The sequence below is a fragment of the Somniosus microcephalus genome, chromosome 2 (assembly GCF_052327205.1).
Source record: "Somniosus microcephalus isolate GS21.2 chromosome 2, FLI_Smic_1.0, whole genome shotgun sequence".
In the NCBI taxonomy this organism is placed as follows: Eukaryota; Metazoa; Chordata; class Chondrichthyes; order Squaliformes; family Somniosidae; genus Somniosus; species Somniosus microcephalus.
Window position 1 is genome coordinate 75,341,373 of NC_140988.1, and position 21,976 is coordinate 75,363,348.

Here is a 21,976-nt window from a genome sequence, read left to right on the forward strand (position 1 = left end):
ATCGCCGCTCGCTAGTGCCGGCAAATGAGCCCGGCACCACGGAGAAGTGCCGGGCTCCCGGAAAACAGCCGGCAATGCCGCGGGGGGGGGGGGGTGGAGGAGGCCGGGGAAGGAGGTGCGGGCAGGCAGCCGCCGAAAAAGCGGCCGGCCGCACATCCGCCTTAACTCGCCCCACTACCGCATCAGGTAGGCCCCATTTTCTGGTCGCTGTTTGCGGCCGCCGCGGAAGAGGCGGCCGCAACTCAATATGGCGGTCGGGGCGGTAGCGGGGCACTGCGCACACCGATGACGTCATCGGTGGCGGCGCAGCGCTACTGGCTAACGCCGCCATTACCGCACCGCTGAATATCGGGGGAAGTTTAGCAAGTGGCGCAAAAGCCCTCTTTGGGCGAAAACTGGGCGCAAAGCCAACCGAATTTGTAGGCCTATAACCCTTGAGGTCCTGTTCTTTAATTTAGCTCCTAGTTCCTGGTACTCCACAAACAGGACGTCTTACCTATTCTTCCCTATGTTGTTGGTCCCAACATGGACCACAACATCTGGATCCTGCCCCTCCCTCTCCAATATCCATTCAAGCCGGTTCAAGATGTCCCTCACCCTGGCACCAGGTAGACAACATACTATGAGGGACTCTCAATCTAGCTCATAAAGGATGCTATCTGTCCCCCTAATTATAGAATCCCCTATAACTAGCACATTACGCTTCCTCTCTTCCTCCTCCTCCCCCCTTAGGATAGCCTCCTGCTCCAAAGTGCCATGGTTCGCATTTTGGCTGTCCTTCCAACAGTTTTTATCCTTATCCTCACAGGTAGCTAGTACATTGTACCTGTTGGATAGGATCAGTTTCTGTGGATCCTCGTTCCCTTTCTTACCTGGGTTCCTCTTACTCTGCACACTATCAGTCACACCAACCCAGTTCTGATCCTGCACCTCTCTACGAGGTGTGACCGAAGTCTGCAGCAAACTGTTCAGATACTGCTCCCCCTCCCTTATGTGTTGGAGTGTCTCCAACTCGCACTCCAGCTCAATGACTCTGAGCCGGACAGATTCGTGATGGAGACATCTCCTGCAGACGTGTTCACTCGGGACAGTCTCGCTGTCCACAAACTCCCACATACTGCAGTCCAGATACACAACCCGCTCTGCCATACCTTAGTCCAGACACACAACCTGCCCTGCCACATCTTAGTCTCACCTTGTTTTATTTATTTAATTAGTTAAAGTCTTAATTCAACAATTATTTATAATTATATTAATTAATGTACCTAATTAAGTTATTAATTTAATAAAGTACGTTATAGTTTCCCAGCTCTTAATTTAAACCACTGTCCTAGCTTAGAGAGAATTGAATGGTGAGTTAATACTCACCAACCAATCACCTTTCCTGCTGTCACAGAAATCATAGTGAATAAGAAGTTGCTGCAACACCTTAGGCATTACAACATGTTGTAAGAACATAAGAAATAAGAACAGGAGTAGGCCATATGGCCCTCGAGCCTGCTCCACCATTCAATAAGATCATGGCTGGCCATTAGTTTGCCTTCAGAGCAAATTAGTTAACTTGCAACAATCTCAGTCTTCAACCAGAAAGAAAGTACTTCTTTCAAATGTCCAGCTCAAGTTTTCAATTGGGGTGATTCCATGAACTGGACAGAAGATCACAGGCTCAAGATCTGTTCCTTGTAAGCACCTGGAATTATTGTATCATTGAAGCACCTCAATATTTTTCAAGTCTTCAATATGGTTTTGGCAATCTGGCCTAATTCAAAAGCTTAACTGGTGAATTGCCAAATTAGGCAGCAGGTTTCTCAGAGGATGCAAGTATCAGCTCATGAGGAATGGACAACCATCTTCTTATTTCCTCAGAGAAGCATCCTTACCAAAACACTTTTATCTTCAATGTTTTTTTGCTGATGAACCATCTTTTACAGAGGGATTAACTCCCAACCCTTTTCCCTTCCATCCACTTCAGTTACCACAGCTTCCCAGGACTACCGTGTGGAAGTCGACCCCAGGTTATGGTGGTAGTGGTCCCACAGTCAGGGAATGGAGGGAGAGCACCCAGTAGAGGCCTCTTTTTTTCCCTCCATATAGGCCCCAAAACAGTCACCTACGTAGGCCTTGGTCTTTGCCGAGGCTTACAAGGCTGTAGCGCCCTTGAGTTTTCTTCAATCCTTTTAAATGTCTGGCTGCATATTCTAACCTTGCAGCAACAGTCCTGATGCATCACCACCAGGATTAAGCAGCCAGGCACTGATGGGCCCCCTCTTGGTGATGGGAATCCCACTGTGTGCTTAATAATAATCCCTGACCCAGGGAAATGGGTTGCGGTTGGGATGGAGTTGGTAGGGCAGACAGAAGTCCCACTCTGCCCCAAAAAGGAAAATCTTACACAATGGGGGTGATTTTCATTCAGAAATCGGGAAGGAGGCGGGACTACAACTTTCGGGTTGTAGTCCCGCCTCCATCGAGATGCAGCCAATCCACGCGATTTTTACTTGATTGACCTTGTTGAGCCCGCCCAGCTGTTTGAAGCTGTCAAACACTGACAGTCTTACTTCTAACCTGAGTCCTTCTACGCAGACTCAGTTAGAAATCTCGCCGGCACTGAAAGCTGCAGGCTGTCACTTTTGACAGATCGCAGCCATTCTGATTTCTGTGCCGGCTGAATGATGGACTCCCGAAACCTAGAGGAAGGAAGGCTGTAAAGGTAAGTACAGGTAATTTAAACTTCTTTACACACTTTAGACGCACCAAACACACTTACCTTTGCACTCATGCACCCATCACTCACCTGAACACCGATATCTCGACCCCTCCAAGTCCTTCAGCCCGACTCTAAAACTTGGCGTGGTTTGGAGCCGTCGGGAATCCCACACGACAACCTTCAAAATAGGGATTAGGCTAAAAACTGCCTGTTAACTACCTGTTAACAGGCAGTTAATTGGCACTAATCCCTTCCCGTCTCAGGTCGGCAGGTCCCAGTGCGGGGCGGGTACCCGCCTCCTTTGAAACTTACATGGAGGCGGGTTTTGAGCGGGATGGTGTCGGGACCCCCGAATTCGGGAATTTAACCCCCCCGCATGCCTCCAATCCCGACTCCACGGCACACTGAAAATCGACCCCAATAAGTCTGTCAAGAAAGGATTGTGATGTCAGCCACCTATATAAAGGTTTCTAACTTTTCATCTAAAATATTTATATCCTTTGCATGGTTTATTGTATGATAATCATCAAAACATAGTGCACAGATAAATGTAGTATACAGCAGCATTCTCTTACAACAATTATAGTTAATCACAAACCATGCAGGATATTTTTGCTTGTGATTCATAGCTGCTTTGAAAAAGCTCTGTCCTAAATGATCTATTTAGGATAAAACCCATTTTGGAAGATATATTAACCTGTATCAAATGATTAGGTCCAATTTTCTAGCAATTGTTCAAATAATAGTTGAACTAATTGAAAATAGCACTATTTGTTTCTTAGGACACATCACTCACTGTACAATGTCAACATTCTGGCAAATCTGTGGAGCATCCAGGTTACAAACACAGAGGCTTGAAAGCTTGATTGACCTTGATGTTTAAGAACCAGAAATGAGAGCAGAACTTCATTCTATATTGGTCTCAAACTTCTCTTAATCAGTCACACTACATAATCTCTGAGGAACCATTTTAACAATGATTTCTTCTGGTTAAAAAGCATGAGAAAAATTGGGTTGCTTTGCGCCTCCCGTTAGCGCCCCAAGGTGGTGTTAACGGGGCGCAAATCCCCTCGTGCCCGGGCGCGGCGCCGCTAATGCTTCCTGTGAAATTCAGCGGGAGGTTAGCGGCGCCGGTAGCCGGTGCACTTCATCACCGTGCGCAGTGCCCCGCTTGCGTCCCGGCCGCAAACTTCGCTTGCACCCCCTGACCAACCACCGGACGCTATGTCCGACAGGGTCAGGCTGCCGTGTTTGCGGCCAGAGCGGTGCACATTAAAAGGCAGGTGCCGGGCGGCCATTTTTTTTGGGCCGCCTGCCAGCACCTGCCCCCGCTGGCCTCCTCCTGCGGGGTGCTGGCCGCATTCGGCCGGCACCCCACTCCTTGGTGGTCCAGCAGGGTCCCGGTGCACGCTGCGGTGGGCCCCTCCCCTTTAATCAGGGGAGGGAGGCCTGTAGTACCTCGGTGCTATGTGCCGGTGCGTGTGAAGCTGCTGCATGTAGCACCACGATATTCAATGGGAGCGCTCCAAGAGGGAGAGGGAGCACTTCCAGTAGCGCCCCGCCTCCTGCTTGCGACGCTACCATTCAATTTCGGGCACGGGGGTGCTAACTTTTTCGGGCCAGCGAAGTTAGTGCCCCAAAGCGGGTGCGATCCAATTTTCCCCCTCCCCATATCCTTTACTTTTTAAAAAACTGCAATAATAGTTCATGAATGAGTTATTTCTTTCTGATTAAATGTTGACCATAAAACCTATTTGCAGGGATGAGTGTTTGACTGCGTTGACAGTCTGAGTGATAGATTTTTGGACTCTAAGGGAACCAAGGGATATGGGGGTAGTGTGGGAAGGTGGAGTTGAGATCAGCCATGATTTTATTGAATGCCAGAGCAGGCTCGAAGGGCCGTATTGCCTACTCCTGCTCCTATTTCTTATGTTCTTATGTAATGAGCTGAAAAGGGGTGTTTCAGATTTATTTTGAGTACCTTGATCGGTGCAATTCAGATCACTTTCGTTTGATATTTTTACAAAAGGTAATATATGTGTGCAAAGAGAGGTAAAATGGTTGCCTACATGTGCACAGTGTGTGTTTTCAGGTTCCTGCCATTAGTTTCTCAGTAGGCTCACAGGAGTCCATTTTCATGCGGAGCAGAGATCAGGCTGATGGCAGGTGTAGCTTTCCCTCCAACCTCCGAATGACGTCGGCGGGAGCTCAGATCAATTTTCTTGGCTGAGTCTCATTTGCATTGACTAGGTGAACCGGCAGTGCTAATCGTGTTGCTTATAGACAGCTCACTGTTTGGGAGGGTGGAAAATCCGTCTGGAAAGCCGATCATGGGCCTCCAACAGTAGCTTTAAAGGAAGGGATGGAAGTGTCGGGAGTGAAACGAAGCAGCAGCTTTTAGCAGCTGGGAACTATACCAGCACCCGCCACAGTAATGAAGTGAAATAATGGAAGCCTTTAAGGCGCTACTCACAAGAGACTGCAAAGAAGTGCTGTCCCTGTTTCCAGCTTTTCCTGAATGGAGCGAAGGATTCCTTTAAATGCAACTGGAAATGGCTGCCTCCTGATGTACTGGTCATGGTTGGTGGTGGCTTGAGGCATTAGTGGTAGCAACGCAGGATGAGATAAAAATGGTGTCTGGGTCTTACTTGTGTTACTTGATGCAAATTTACATACATTAATGAGGTCCCCACCCGTTTCTGTCTGGAGCTCTGGTTGTCTAAATCGTTTGGAAACTGTTTTAAAAACGTACCTTTCATTTGCGGCCACATGGGCCACTGAAAGAATTCTGAGCAGGGCAGACCCGACACCTTCCTCGCCCGTCCTAGACCAATTTCAGCAAGGGGTCCTTCAAAAGGCATTAGGCTACTAATTAACATATGCAAGGCTCTAATGCCTGTATTAGGCATTGCCTGGGTTGCAAAATAAATGGGCTCCACGAATTTAGCAATGTGTCCAATGCCCACGCAGATTGGGCACAGGCTGTCCCACAGCTTGTGCTTATACTTTGCACAGCCCATGATGTCTGCTTTTTAAGCTGAAACTTTGTGACCTAAAGAGGATGTAGGGAGATTAATGCAGAGAAAGATTTATGTCTTCTCTGTTTTGTGTCCTGGCCAACGTTTATCCCTCAACCAACACCACCAAAACAGATTAATTGATCAGTTATCTCAATGGTGTTTTTGGGACCTTGTGTGCAAATTGGCTTTCAGAATTGTCTACAAAAGAGCAGTGTTTACTCCTCAGTGGGTATTTCATGGGCTGTAAAGCACTTTGGGACATCTGGAGATCATGAAAGGCGCTATATAAATGCAAGTTCTTTCTTTGTCCGTTAATTCGTTTGTTAATTTTTCAGTATACTTCTGCTCTGACCTATGATGCTGTTCAAGTAATGACTGAAGCATTCCGCTATCTACGCAAACAGCGAATTGATATCTCTCGGAGAGGTAGTACTGGAGATTGTCTTGCAAACCCAGCTGTACCCTGGGGACAGGGAATCGAAATAGAAAGGGCATTAAAACTGGTAGGTACCTCATGGTTTACAAGAAACAGAAATGTTTACAATATGCAAATTATAGCATGTGTGCTGAACCTGGACCATAATCCTCATGAATTGACATTTCTTTGACAGTATTTTACATATTGTGCATATTAAGGTAATAGATGGACAATATCTTCTGGTATTGCTATCTGCTTTGTGTTCAGAACTATAATTCTTCAACTACTGGAAAGTCTGTTCTTCTGCTGCATATCATATGTTAATGTGTTATCTTTTTAAAATTTATTCTCGGGATGTGGGTTTGTCTGGCAAGGCCAGCGTTTATTTCCCATCCTTATTTGCCCTTGAGAAGGTGGTGGTGGACCTTCTTCTTGAATCGCTGCAGTCTTAGTGGTGAAGGTACTTCCACAATGCTGCTATCTGCATAGATTAGATATAGTGGGATTACATTTACTTACTGGCTGAGAACCTTAGAAACTGTTTGTGATATGGTAAATGATTCAGGGCTGGATTTTGCCGGTGCTCAGAGGGCGGGTTTGGAGGTTAGTCCGCTGTCAAAATAGCAAAGATTGACCGGGTAGGAAACACGCAGTCAACCCACCTCCACGCAAGTCTCCTAGTGGTGGGGTCTGTCTGCGGAGAACTGACCTGACACCAAGCAGCGGGGGAAACAATTGAGCTCATTAAATGGCTTGTTAAGAGCCAATTTAATAGTAGTTTGAGGCTACCTTTCAAATTTATGTGCTCCCCCACGGGTTACCCGCTGTTCGGGGAACACGCCAGCTCACCCTGTCGTGAGTTAAGTCTGCTTTGATGTTTCTGATAAGCTGACAGCAGCAGAAATGGTGTAAAGGATGCCATGTTGCAGATGGTCAGTTTCAGAGTGCAGAAACTGTTGGTTACTGCATTTGTAAGACATGTAGAAATTTCTTTAGCTTGCAGTTGTTTAGAGGCAGCGGTATATCCAGTGCCACCTCATTGGAACAACCTCTCTCACCATTGACAGATTGTTTTTCTCATCTCACCTGCAGCTGCCATCTATTGCAGCAACATCGGTGCCCTAGAAACGATCTCAACTTGCTCCTCTGATTCCTTCCACGCTCAGCCCCAAAACCAACATCATCAGGCCCAACAACCTTCTCCGCCATCACCTGATGCTACACAGGACACAGGGCATCAGCCCCTGACAACATTGATGCCCGGGAAGCCAGCGATGGCATCACCATGGCCAGATTTACTTCACTTGATGCTGTAAACCCTGACTGCCACATGATGCGCCAGGTTGACACCATCCCACACCAGCACCGTGAAGCATCCCTTTAATGCCCATGCCATTCCATGCATACTCATCACTATAGCGGTGGGGGAGGCGGGGTGGGGTGGGGGTGGATGTTATGTCTCAACATTCACTGGAACGCAGTAAAACACTTCTCAAGATCTGTCCAATAAGGTGAAGTGTTGAAAATATAGATTTCACTGTATTTTTGGTCGCCTTATCTGAGGAAGGATGTTCTTGCCATGGAGGGAGTGCAGCGAACATTCACCAGACTGATACCTGGGATGGCAGCAATGACGTATGAGGAGAGATTGGGTCGATTCGGCTTATACTCGCTGGAGTTTAGAAGAATGAGAGGGGATCTCATTGAAACTTATAAAATTCTAACAGGACTAGGCAGACTAGATGCAGGAAGGATGTTCCTGATGGCCGGGGAGTCCAGAACCAGGGGTCACAGTCTAAGGATAAGTGGTAAGCCATTTAGGACAGAGATGAAGAGGAATTTCTTCATCCAGAGAGTGGTGAACCTGTGGAATTCTCTACCACAGAAGGCAGTAGAGGCCAGTTCATTAAATATATTCAAGAAGGAGTTAGATATATTTCTTAAGGCTAAAGGGATCAAGGGATATGGGGAGAAGACAGGGACAGGGTACTGAATTTGGATGATCAGCCATGATTTCATTGAATGGCGGAGCAGGCTCGAGGGGCCGAATGGCCGACTCCTTCTCCTATCTCCTATGTTTCTATGTATGAAAACACATTACCAGAAACTTCACATGGACATTGGCTAAACCTCTCAAGTGCCTACCCTTGTGTGTTGTTAGTTGGTATGCTTGCAGTAGGATGAGGGTGAATGTGAGGGATGGCTAGTGAGATGGGGAAGTGATAATGTTGAGAGCGTTGGGTGGAGGTGCAAGGTAAGTTGGTGTGAGTAAGGATGTGCAGGAGAAGGGTAGGGAAGACAGAGTGATGGGGATGTTATGAGTGGCACAGCAGGGTGAGGTTTAATGTGGCTTTGTACTAACATTTCTTGATCCACTGAGATTATTGAAAGGTTGACGCCACTGCAGCCTGGGACGCTGATGACATCTCTGCTTGTGTCCTGCTGTGCAATGTGCAACCAGGCTGCGTTGATCTTCTGGGGAGGTCCCTTCCACCCATGGGAAGGGAAGGGAATCTCCCTGCGTGCTGTGACTCCCTCCATAAGCATATGGAGGGAGTCATGCGTGAGCCTGGGTGCAGACATGCACCTCTGTGCAGTGCTTGTCATGTTTGCAGCACCTCAATGCTACACAACACTGACAGCACAACTATCATAAATCAATGTGGCTGTGTTCCCTTTAAGGAAACTGGCTGATGACGTGTCATCGAATGATGTCATCAGACCCGCTTCCTGTTAATTGGCCAGGAACCCCGCAGGGTGGGCTTAATAAGGCCAATCTGCGGAAAATCTTTTTGAGAGAGCGGCTGCAGACGGGCGCGGGACCGGAACCCACCATCCAGCTCTCCCGCCGCCATCCCACCTCCGCAGGGGATATCCAGCTCTCAGACTAATTGGCTGGTTATTTTACTCAGTGATCCTCAGATGCAGAAATCTGTATTTACTGAATTCAATGTAGCCTGGATATCTTTTCTTCATTGCAGACTGTAATCCGTAAGTAGTTTGACTACTACTGAAGCCCCTATACTCATGAACTCTTTGTCACTAGGCCAACAACGTTGATGGAGGCAGTTAAAACGTATGACGAATAAGCTGGTTTGCTAATTACATCACTTTATTCTGTGCTGTGGAATATAAGGGACTGCTGCAGTCAAAAGCTATTTCAGATCTGACTGCGTGGCTTTTCCCAGAAGAGATTTTTGTCATTGTCAGATGTATTTTTCATGTTGGGTGTTAAGTAATTGAAACTCAATTAACTGCAAATAGCCAAGGGGTACTAGTGCTGTCTGTTCCCTGTGTGTCAGCACCAACATCATAAAATGAACCAGTTTTCTTTAAAGAAAAATGAAATCCAAGGACTAATTAGATTGTCAAAAAGTACTCCTCTTGGGTAACATTCCAGCTTTGTCTTGATAATTGAACCCTGTAGAGCGCTTTTATTGACAGCGCAATCAGTTGTTAAAATGTGACACACAACTTGTTAAATGGTGCTTTATAAAAAGGTTAAAGTAAGTTTTTTTTGCCTCATATCCTAATCTAGGTCCGTATCGATGGTTTAACTGGAAATATTCAGTTTGATCAATTTGGAAGAAGAGTCAATTATACAGTTAATATCATGGAACTCAAAAATAGTGGTCCCCGGAAGGTAATAGCGCTACATACAATCAATCTTTACAACATCAAATTGTTTCAGATTTATTCTTTGAATATCAATAAATATTGTATTGTTAACTTGTTTACATCTCGGAACAGGCTTATCCCCTCCCAGTATGGACCTTTAAATACCGGCTAATAATAAAGCCATGCTCGGTTATCTATTCTAATTGTAGGCACTTTTTGTGAGTGACTTGGTGTGTAGTTTCCTGATGGGACATTTGCCATGTTGCTATTGGACACATTCACAGAAGTCACAAAACATGGGATGTTTTATGGCTGGTTTTAGCTGTGGCTAGCAACTCTACAACACGAAGAGGAGTATGCATGTATGATGTAAACAGTGCGCGATACTAAACATCTCTAACAATTATATTGTGAAACTGGCAGATTGGATACTGGAATGAAGTTGACAAGATGGTTGTCACAGCAACAGATTTCCTTGCTGGAAATGAGACTGCAGGAATGGAGAATAAGACCGTTGTAGTAACAAGTATTATGGTATGTTGTTGACCACATATTGCAAAGAATTCTCAATATTGATTAAAGGAGCAATCTTAGTGTACAAACATTAGTGAGCGCAACTAGAATATTCTAGCAATATTAATAAATCCATTTTTTTACACTTTGTGTTTTTGTAAATTTTAACCATTTTAAAGTTTTAAGTCTTTTATCTCATTAGAAAATGTTTTCTTCTATGATTGTATGAATCGTGGTCTATTACAACTTTGAACTTAAAGCTGCCTTTGGGTATGTTTTCTGCTTTTGGTTCTGGGAGTGTCAATCTCTCTGTTTTTGGGGTTTATTAATATTAATATTCTATATTGTGAAACCTCATGTATTCTGGTTAGCACCAATCTATTAACAATTTAGCGTTAGTGTTCCACATCTGGCCAATCCCAATTTATGTAAATACTGATTTCACACTTCATAGTACAGCACCGCAAGGGAAGATACTGTCAGTGGTACCACTTCTTCACTTCCACAATATAAATGAAAATCGGACAGTTTCTATAATGGGCGACAGAATTGAATTACCAGTTTTATGCCCGGACAGCAAGATGAAATTCTACATTAATAATTCTAACAAGAGTCAGAAGCAACAGGCGAAAGTGTAGAATTGAATTCACCAAATGGAAAATAGCATCAACCAATATTAAGGGGCTTTAAAAAGCCTGTAATTGGCATCAGTAAGCAATGAACACTAAAATAATGACAGAAGATCAACCTAATTATGACTTCTTCACAGATGGAAAAGCCAGCTCTAAAATCATCAGCCGAGGCTGCTAACATTTGTTTCTATTTATTCCACACTTTTTTTAATACCAATCCACTGGAGTGCTAGGACCGGAAGGAGCAGCAGTTTAAGTTAGTTCTCCATTTGATAGCTCCAGCAATACCACATTGGATTCCCATCCAGATGACCTAATGTTCAAACCACTCCTCCAGGTGAAATCCAAGCCCCACATTCTTAGTCCTGCAATGTCTTTGTTAGGGTACTAGATGAATTTCCTCATGTTGGTGTAATGCTCAAGAAAATAGTAGCAGTGTCAATCTCACTCTGAGGAAGTATGCCTTCTGCCAGTGGATTGTGGAACTCCACAGGGTGTTACGAAGAAGTCTGTTTCAGGCATTGTCATGTTTGGAGGATGGACTGTGATGGTAGGAGACAGCTGTAGAGGCCTTGAGGAAATGACTAAATTTTATTAAATTATATATACAAAAAGCAGTTACTGAAAAGCAGTTTATTTTTTTAAATTACATTTGTCAATTCCTGTTTTACATTAAATGAATATTGCCTGTAAAACCCACACTAATAAATTCTGGATTAGGAAAAACACAGTGCTTCTCCAAACACTAAAGATAAATACATTATTGTAAATTGAAAATGAACATCAAGGACTGTTCCCTTGATACAACAACTAGCATTTAAATAATTATGTCAATTTCTAATATAGAATGGTCACTAACTCATAGAAATAAATGTTACCTTTTTTTGTTTAATGCAAACCTTTATACTGTAACTTGGAAATAATTTTTGTGGGGCATGTTTGGTGATACAGCTCATTGGAGTACTAAGGTGGTAATCCATGGAAAAGTAAAGGATGGATTCACATCCACATTTTTCCACACAGCGAGCTTCTATCCTTAGCTATGTCATTAGGATGAGGCATCCAATGGAGTTCATGCGTTCCTGCACAAAATTGGGAAGGAAAATTAGGCTCTTGTGTACTTTCTGTCTGCCAGGTCAAGAACAACTGAGATAAAGAATGTTGTCTGGCTGCCATCTTGCTCAGAGAATGCTGTATGCCATTGAATTGACCTTAAAAAAATTGTGTTTTATGACACAAGCTTTCTGTCATAGGAAGCGCCTTATGTTATGCTGAAGAAAAATTCTGAGCAATTTGAAGGAAACGACCAGTATGAAGGCTATTGTGTAGATCTAGCTGCGGAAATAGCCAAACATTGTGGCTTTAAGTACAAACTTTCCATAGTGCCTGATGGGAAGTACGGCGCTAGGGACGGGGAAACAAAAGTTTGGAACGGAATGGTGGGAGAACTGGTATATGGGGTAAGATAACAAAATATTAAGTACATTTATTACAGTTCATTCAATGATTAAAGTGCTGTGCCTTTAATACACAACAGATGATTGCCAAGAAGAGAATAAGGTTATGATGCTGATTTTGCCACATGGGCAATATGTCTGTTGTCAGAACCTATGGAAATGTAACTGTTTTAATTCTGTCTCGACTATATATAAGTAAGATACTCTTCAGTTATTTCCAGAAATGAAGGGATCAAGGAAATCATGTGATGATGATGGATAATTACATTTCCTAAAGTAACAAGATACATTTAATGAAAGATGAATGTAAACTATTTTCACATTACAGGTTTGGTAGCACAAATGCAAACCTTTGAATAAAAATTTGCTATTGATCTGCAATTGAACAATATTTGTTGAATAACATTTCCTTTTCTTATGTTGGATCAAACAGGTTTTTGCATGGTATCATGATAAACAAACATAGCACCCTCCTAATGCAAAAGCTTCCACATCATTAAAAACAACTCATTTGCATGTTTAAATTATTAGATGAAGTATAAATGGAATATGTAGTGAGGTACAATGGGACACTGAGTTTATCATCTTTGTGATTTAGAATAGCATGAGGCAGGTCTGATTTTATTGTATTATTTTAATTTAAATAAATGACAGCCCCACATCTTATCTAATATTAACATGCAGTAATCTTGGAACAACTACCCTCAGCTATGTACCAATAATTGAACACTATTATATTTAAAATAACAGGAAATTTATAGCAGCATCTATAAAGAGAGAAGATAGGTTAATGTTTTGGCAGAGAACCTTTATCAGAATTTAATTATATTAACAACACAATTAACAAAAGGCAAGACTGATAAGTGCCAGTGGTTAAAAATCACTTTCACTTGGCAAAAAAGTGTATTGCTGATCTATTACTATCTTACTTAGTAATAAAGATATTAAATGAAGCTATTGTCCCTACCTGTCTTTTTGTTGTTGCAGAAAGCGCATATTGCGGTAGCTCCACTGACAATAACATTGGTAAGAGAAGAGGTGATCGACTTTTCAAAGCCCTTCATGAGCCTCGGGATATCCATCATGATAAAGAAGCCCCAGAAGTCGAAGCCAGGAGTATTCTCCTTTCTAGATCCATTAGCCTATGAAATCTGGATGTGCATTGTCTTCGCTTACATCGGGGTCAGCGTAGTTTTATTCCTGGTCAGCAGATTTAGTCCATATGAGTGGCATACCGAGGAATATGAAGATGGACGGGAAACACAAAGTAACGACCAAACTAATGAATTTGGGATATTTAATAGTCTCTGGTTTTCTCTGGGTGCCTTTATGCAGCAAGGATGCGATATTTCGCCAAGGTTGGTCACTCAAGCATTTTAGCTTTGTGCATTTTCGGTCCCTACCTGATGCCATGGTGCATATATATTCGCATTTAAACCAGAATGTTTCCCTTTTTTTAAAAAAGGGAAAAAAAATTGCACAAAAAAAAATAGATTTGAACTTTTTGGTCCTAAAAAGGGAAAACTGAACTTAAAAAAGTTTTATTCAGACCAAAGAAGTACACGAATGATGCATTATAATGTCATTCATGTATTTCTGCAGTGAACTTATATACACCATGCTGCCGAGACCGTAAAATGCATAAGGTTACAGTCATTATATAGTCCTCTTGGAGGGGTACCGTGTTTTTGCTGCATATTCCCATTTTACGGTCCACGATTCATCATGTGTATATAACAGAGGCAAGTGTGAGGAACGATGACGAATGGTAAGGATCTACAGCCTAGTTAGGCCATCAATCATCCCATCATCCAATGTTTTCTTATTCACACTAACCCGCTTCTGGTAACCTCAAGAAAAATACGAATATCTTGTGTAATAGTGTACGTTAGCAGACCCCTGAGTATTTACACTCTTCAGCGAGAAAGGAGACATTCATTTGTTGAGAGAGGCCTTCATTGAGACAGCTGAGATCTTTTATTGAGAAAGAATCTATAATGCTAAGTGTTAAATGTGCTAGAGTAAATTATTTGAAAGAAGTGATGAGAGAAGACAGGAGTGTCTTTATTTTTCTATTTATGTTTCTTTTAATATACATATATATTTTTATTTATCTTAAAGATTATAACGTGTCAAAATTCTTCAGCTATAAACTGATCCAGTTTAATATTAGTGATACTGTTAATCACTGCACAAAGTAAAGGATTTAGAGTGATCTGTTGCATTTTAATGGTTATTAGGCATGAGGTGCTAGACTCAGAATATTTTCTCTAAAGATCTGGTAGTTTGATTAAATTTACATAATAATTGTGATTATGCATGCCTTGCTTATAAAATATTTACAGCATAATTGGTTTTGTTTGTAAAGCAATAGGAATAAGATTTAGAAAGTTTATTCTCCCAGATTTGTAGGCAAGTACGGTGCGTGCAGTGTTACCCTGGCAGTGTGTGACTCAACTAAATCTTATGTACGTGAAGCACTTTTTCACCTATATGTATTACAAATGTGCATTGTGTTCTACACCATCAACTTAAGGAGAGGTAGTCATCTTAGTAGTTGTTGAGAAAATAATAGTATTTCTCCCCACCCCCTTGCTCAATTAAACCAGTATTTTTAATTATTTTGAATATCCAAAAGAATGACTGAGGAATAATTACTTCCAAGCAAGTAGTTTTGCAGTTTATTAACAGCCTATTAGTCACACTTAACCATGTTAATAGGCTACAGGTAAATAATCACTGTAATTAACCATTGTTCATAATTGCTCATAATTAGACTGGCACGCTAGCTGCTTAATTCATTTTAACCACCGGAACAGACATTATATGCTTGATGCTTTCTATTTTCATAGTCCAGGTTTTAAGCAGATAATCCGTCTTCTATTTCTGATTCTGTTGTAGTGCAGTAGAAAAAGTTGTTCTGTGCATAATCTTATAGTTGACATTCTCCATAACGTAAAGCTGGTAAACTTGGCATATTGAAGGTTTAGAATATGTGAGTGAGAGGGTAGCTGGGTGACCTGCTTCCAGCATCTGCATATTCTGCTATTAGGAAGTGCACAATCACAGCTGGTGATGACTGTTACTGCAGTCTCCTCTCCCGCTTAATGAGGAGGTGCATGGCCTCCTAACAGTGCCACACCTGCACCGTGATGTGACTGAGATCAGAAACTTAACCAAGTGGGAGAAACAAACTTGTGTCCACCATTTTGTTGCAGACAGAATATTCTAAATTTTGTAACACATTTAGAGTCCAGGTTAGAAAGTGAAAGGAAATGCTGCAGTTGAGAATTGCTAAATACCACCTCTTGCAAGGATGAAAATTAATAAAACACTCTTACTGTTTTCATTAAAAATCAAATGAACCGTATTTAATTTATATCTGTACCTTTTCCCTCTAATAGGTTATGACAGGTGAGGAAACTTTGACTTCTGATAATTTCTTGAAACCTGGTGCGCTATGTTAGGGTTCATACATCCTCATTAGTGAAACTATGTGCATCTATATATTGCACAAAAAATATATTGTTTTATTGCTAGGTTTTTATGTATTTTAATTTTAATATAGTTTAGTACTTTTGGTAAAATTTGGAAAAATAATCCTATAAAATTACTCTCAGATTTAAAAGAAGCATAAAAAAAACAGAAGTTAAAACACTATGATAAACTGTTTAAAGAGCATTACAGAAGGGATTTCTTTGATGGTTCAGTATTAAATGTGTTGTTTCCTGAGCCATAGATTCCAAGTCCTATACTGGGTCCTTGCTGAATTAGATGATCTCACCAGGACGAGTGTTCTTGGGCTATGGAAAGGAAAAATCAGCCTCTCCTATTGATATACAGTGATCCTTGTTAGAAAGTGCATGTTTGTGGACACCAAGGGGGAAGAATTGTTCTGGTTGCTATGTCTTAACTTTGTATATTCTTTAAAAAAAAGAACATTTTTGCTACATATTGCAACCACAGGAATTCTTCCCCTTAGGTAAGTACAGGAGCAGCTCAATTATGATGCTCTCATGGTTGAAATGCCTGCCAACACTGACTGGGTTCACACAAGAAATCTGGTCATTTCTGCAGGGCATTGCAGTGGCTGTTACTTGTGAAACAGCACTTAAAAAAAACAATCTATTAAAGCTCAGAGATGAGAGCTGGTGTACGGTTACCAAGCACTAATCTTTGCTATGATTTGTTTTACATTTGACTTACTGGTATTTATTAGTACTGAAATATGTATGTGAATTTACAAATTAATAGTTAACATGATTGATCAGTAGCCCACCTGTCTCTTTTGCTATCAGAAGAGAGAGGGGCACTGAGTACTCTGTGAGTAGGTCTGTGATCAATAAAGTAATGAATTTGGTACTCAAGGATGTGCTCAGGGACACCATGAGTTCAGAGTGACCCTTACAGTTTTGGTTAATGAGGATGTATTCAAAGACTTCAGCTGAAACTAAAAAGACTCCAAAATAGGTTTGCACTGTTATTAGGGTATTTGTCAGAAGTAACATTTGTGAGAATTGACTTAGATTTTTCCTTTATTTCTCCCCCCTGAAATCAATTTAACGAAATTTAACTTATCTACTTACATTTTAGAGCAGGACAAAAGAAAAAAAAAATGCAAATATCAACTTGCTGCTAATAAAGCCTCGGATTGCTGAGTTTTTGTTTTGCTTTCACACAACTTGCGTGTTTGCAACAGTTTTGTTTCCCGTGCTCACTGGCAGCTCATCAGACATGTTTCTTTTATTAAGCACCTGGTTTTGAGAAATTATATAATGGCTTTTTAAAATAATTCACCATGGTCATAGCTCACTGCAAAAGTTGCTCGTTGGATGTTGAGCATTCGCATTTTTATGTACTAAACTTCCAGCATAGTCGTAGCTTCTCACATCTGTGTATAACACTGTTTGTAGATGTCATTGAATGTTTTAAATGTCTTTTTCAGATTAAGTGAAACTAATCATTCAAGCGTTTGGCGCAGTTTTTGTGTAAGACCGTACTATGTGCATTTGCAGTATAAATATCGCAAATCTGCCTCCATTTTGTATTCCATGCAAATAACTCATGTAAACTAGCATGGGGGGCTACTAATCTTATTTTATTTTCATCTGGCATATTCTCATATTCCCAGCGATTTTTGACTGCAGGGACGCACTTTTTACTGTTTATTATGCCCAAATGATACCACTTCTTGAAAAATAACTGTGGAGCTGTGGTGTACAGTATTGACAGGACTAAAATCGTTCAGTCTTCACAATTCATTCTTTGGACATAAAAGCTGTGAAATTCTTTTTAACCTTTCTCTGAAATGGCCATAATACGCACTTAATGTGCTTCCCTGTATTTAAATGCCATGCACAATAACACATGATTGATTATTCTGTCCCAATTGAAGGCATTCATTTCATTTTACAAATCCATTTCACACTTGTTATTAGATCCCTGTCGGGACGAATTGTTGGAGGTGTGTGGTGGTTCTTTACCTTGATCATAATATCATCATACACGGCTAACTTAGCTGCTTTCCTGACGGTCGAACGAATGGTGTCTCCCATTGAAAGTGCAGAGGATCTTGCTAAGCAGTCAGATATTGCATATGGAACTTTGGACGCTGGATCCACTAAAGAATTCTTTAGGGTAAGATAGGGTGCTTTTATCTGTGTGTTTTGTTTCAGATGTGGGAGAGTTATGGCTATGATTAGGCTGAGAAAATGTCAACATTTAAAAAATGTAACAGTGTTCATGCAAAGGCTTTGATTTTCTGATCACAGACTTTCTATTTATATTTTGTTATAGCGGTTAACGGGGATCAAAACATATTTTTATTCCATTGAGCAGGGGAGCTTCCCCGGTGTTCTGGCCAACATTTATCCCTCAACTAATATCACTAAAAAAACAGATTATCAGGTCCTTATCACACTGTTGTTTGTAGGACCTTGTTGTGCACAAATTGGCTGCATTACTTACTTTACAACAATGACTACACTTCAAAGGTATTTCATTGGCTGTAAAGTGCTTTGGGATGTACTGAGGTCATACAAATGGCTGGCGAAGGAAATGGAAAGGTCACACTGGTGCAGTAGGGAATTTGCCATGTTATTGGGGTAGAGAAAAGGGAGCTTTATTCTGAATCTAGAACACACTTTCTTTCAATGGTGGGTGCAGCCACCAGTGCTGAAATGGTAAAATATTTCTAAGCACTGACATCCTCATTTTGTTGAACAGAAAAATAGAAAAGGAGCAAAATATCACTGTACCATTCAAGAAAAGAGCTGAACCCACAGAATACAGGAAAAACCTAATCAGAGCACTGATAGAATGGAACAGTACCAGAGGAAAGATTCAAATATTCAAAAAGCAAATGTTTAACAATTGAAAAGCTTGCTCCTTCAGTGTAAGATCCAAGCAGCTGTGTCAAAGGACATCAGTAATGCAACAAATCAGCTTCAAAACATCTTGTCTGATTTCTTCATAATATCGAGACTTGGAAATAACATCCAGTTTGAGAAGACTTTACCAACTTTAGCAGTCTTTTGCGATAGTACAATCTACAGCTAATAAGCAGGAAATAAATTAGGTTTGCATGAAATATTTATACAGTACATTGAGGCAATACTGTATGAATGGAAATTGTCAGAGTATTGCAATTGGATATCTTCTCAACGAGTGAGATGAGCACACAAGTTGATTGTATTGTAGAAGGGAGTTTACTAATTGAACCACACACTTATATAAGTTGAAGTTGTTATTGTTTTTTTTACTATCTATTGGTCTGTCTATTTGGTACAGTCCAAATGTCACAATCAAAAGTTTCACTCTAAATGGGTCATTTTAACTTAACCAGTGCGGTGGGAAACTGACAGGATTGGATCAGACACCCGTTGTACACCACACCCGATTTTTGCTTTCTATTGACTTTAATGGAAAATAAAATTGGGCAGAGTGTAAAATGGTGGCCACTTGCAGCTACCATGTGTGATTGGACTGGCACATGCAGTGACAGTAATGATCAGCTGTGCCTGAAACTTTGGAGCATCTCCTTGCAGGCATACTGCAATGCTGACCTAGTAGTCTGGAGTGCCACAGAAGGCAACTTTCCTTGCAATCCTCTCATGCAGGTCTACACCCACTCAGCAGCCATGAAACAGGAACTGTCCCTTAACCCTGCAACCTCTGCAAGGGATAATAATCAAGGCTGTCAGTACCTTTGCCTTGCCTTCATTCCCCTTTAATTGTTCCTATCTCTTTAAATTTGACTTGCATGCAGTTTTCCTCTCCCACCTCTCATCTGCTCCTTAGATCTGTCCAAATCTGATTATCTGAAATTAATGAACTGACAAAAAAATTGTGTGTAAGCAGCCCACTTCAATTGGGCCTGCTTAAAACCCACCAATAGTCATACTGGCAGTAATTATGTCAAAAGAGGAAATATAGGCTTATATGTCTACATCTTTCATGAGGTTCTGTTGCTAATGCACAGAAAGTAGTGTCTGACAGTTTGGTGATTTATTTATTAATGATTTACATTTATTTTGATGCACGTGTTATTCCATTCCATTTAACTTTCATAGTGAGGAAAGATTTCCATTTCCTTAGTGATTTAGGGGACTTGCCATTTTATGTGTCAGCTTCCTTAGGGACCCATTTCATGTATCCATTTGATATTAAGGTGGGGATTTACATCTGAGACAAACTTTGGCAGGTAATAGAAGCTTTCATCACCTAATTCTCTTGCACTGTTTTTCTATTTCCTCAGATTTGTAATGCAATTGCTGATCCTGTAGATCTAAATCCAAATTTCAAATTTTATTCAAAAGCTCATCCCCAGTCTTTTGCACTTATTTCCATTATATGACTACAATTTAAGCTGGCAGTCTGAGAGGATTTACAAATTTACATTTTAAAAGTAATTTTCTATATTTGGGTTAACAAAACTAACTTTATTCTTGGATAAATATATTTTATTATTTACCCATTGTGATTTATCTCTTTATCTCTTTCATATTGTATGGCTATCTTTTCCTTTAACAGTATTATATAATTACAGCCTGCTTCCCTCACATTCCTATATATGGGATTTGTGTCATGCCCTTCACCATGTCTTGTGCTTCTGACTGACTGACTTTGATTTGCTGCTCTCCCTCCCACCCCTTTTGTGTGATCTGTTGTTTCTATAAATTCTTCTTTCGATATCTTTCCTTTCTCCATTTCCTCTTCACTGTATCAGTATATTTTCTCTCTACAATCCCATGTGACTACAGCTCCCAGCTCTCACTGCTTTCGATAAGCCCCTCAGTATCCTGCACTGTGACATAACTAAGCCCTGCACACAGGCAAACTATCAACACATGTCTTAACTGCCACAGTGATAAACAGAGAAATGAAGACAGGCAGCTTAGAAGGTGGCAGCTCAATAGATTCCCTTCAATAAATATAGACAATACACATTATAAAACAAACTTGTCTGAAGGGGAAGCATAAACCATAGTGACTGGAAAGGTCAATGAACGCTATATTATAACAGTCTAATAAACAATGGGGGGGGATTTTTAACTGCCGGTTGCCAGTTTCTCACCTGAAATGTGGGCAACCAGCAAAGGAAGATCTGAGAGGGGGAGGGGGGGGGGAGCTCAGACACTCATTTGCCTGCCTGATTCAATTTTCAGGCAAAACAGACGAGAGGCTGTTTAAATATGCACATTGGTGTGCTTCGCTGGTTGTAGGATCCTGATTACAATTTTAATGTACAAATGGGCAGAACATGCGCCATGTATGCTAATCCCAGCTGTACCAAACATTGAGTGGCTTAACCAGCAGTCCTTAAAAGAGCTGGGGCTCCTCAGGATAAAGTCCGTTTATGTTTTTTTTTAAAAAGATTTTTGTGGAGCTAAAAGGAGTATTCATGCTCCTTGTTCCCCCCCCACACAAAAATCTTCCAGCCCACTCGCACCACCCCACCTCCTGTAATCCGCTCCCTCTCCCCCTCCCAATAGGCCTTAGCTGTCGGCCAGCATGTTCTGAAACCGGCAAGTTGCAGTGAAGCACCTGCAGCTCTCCCAAGAAAATTCGAAGCAATGCCTGAACCTGAAAACTGTTCAGGCCTCCTGGCTGTGGCTTTGATGGGAGCTTGTGCCCACTTTGAGTTGAAGTTGAAAATCCCCCCCCCCCCCCCCCCCCACAATGTGTAAGTAATTTAACAGTTTTCAAGCACAGGTCTGGTAAGTTGATCATTCTTTTTTGGCAGAGATCCAAAATTGCACTTTTTGAAAAAATGTGGGCCTACATGAAGAGTGCTGAGCCATCTGTCTTTGTCAAAACAACTGCAGAAGGTGTGGTCAGAGTACGGAAATCCAAAGGAAAATATGCTTATCTCCTGGAGTCCACCATGAATGAATACATTGAGCAAAGGAAACCCTGTGATACCATGAAGGTTGGAGGAAACCTAGATTCGAAAGGATACGGGATTGCAACACCCAAAGGATCCTCATTAAGGTGGGTGGAATAGTATAACAATATTCTTAATGTTGTTATAGTATCCCACCTACCCTGATGTGCTATTACTATTGTGTTATGGTTTGTATAAGTAAATGAGGTAACTTTACCATTGCAGT

The 21,976-nt window shown here is 41.4% G+C and overlaps 1 protein-coding gene across 9 annotated transcripts in view; it reads left to right on the top strand.

Moving 5' to 3' along the window:
- gria2b (glutamate receptor, ionotropic, AMPA 2b) overlaps nucleotides 1–21,976 on the top strand; it is a 193,991-nt gene that overhangs the window by 166,813 nt on the left and 5,202 nt on the right. For all 9 annotated transcript variants that reach the window (XM_086010547.1, XM_086010556.1, XM_086010563.1 and 6 more), the window contains exons 7-13: nucleotides 6,063–6,230; nucleotides 9,684–9,788; nucleotides 10,187–10,297; nucleotides 12,162–12,368; nucleotides 13,353–13,723; nucleotides 17,804–18,002; nucleotides 21,610–21,857. In XM_086010547.1, coding sequence (XP_085866673.1) covers nucleotides 6,063–6,230; nucleotides 9,684–9,788; nucleotides 10,187–10,297; nucleotides 12,162–12,368; nucleotides 13,353–13,723; nucleotides 17,804–18,002; nucleotides 21,610–21,857 — 1,409 coding nt within the window. The remainder of the gene's footprint in view (nucleotides 1–6,062; nucleotides 6,231–9,683; nucleotides 9,789–10,186; nucleotides 10,298–12,161; nucleotides 12,369–13,352; nucleotides 13,724–17,803; nucleotides 18,003–21,609; nucleotides 21,858–21,976) is intronic.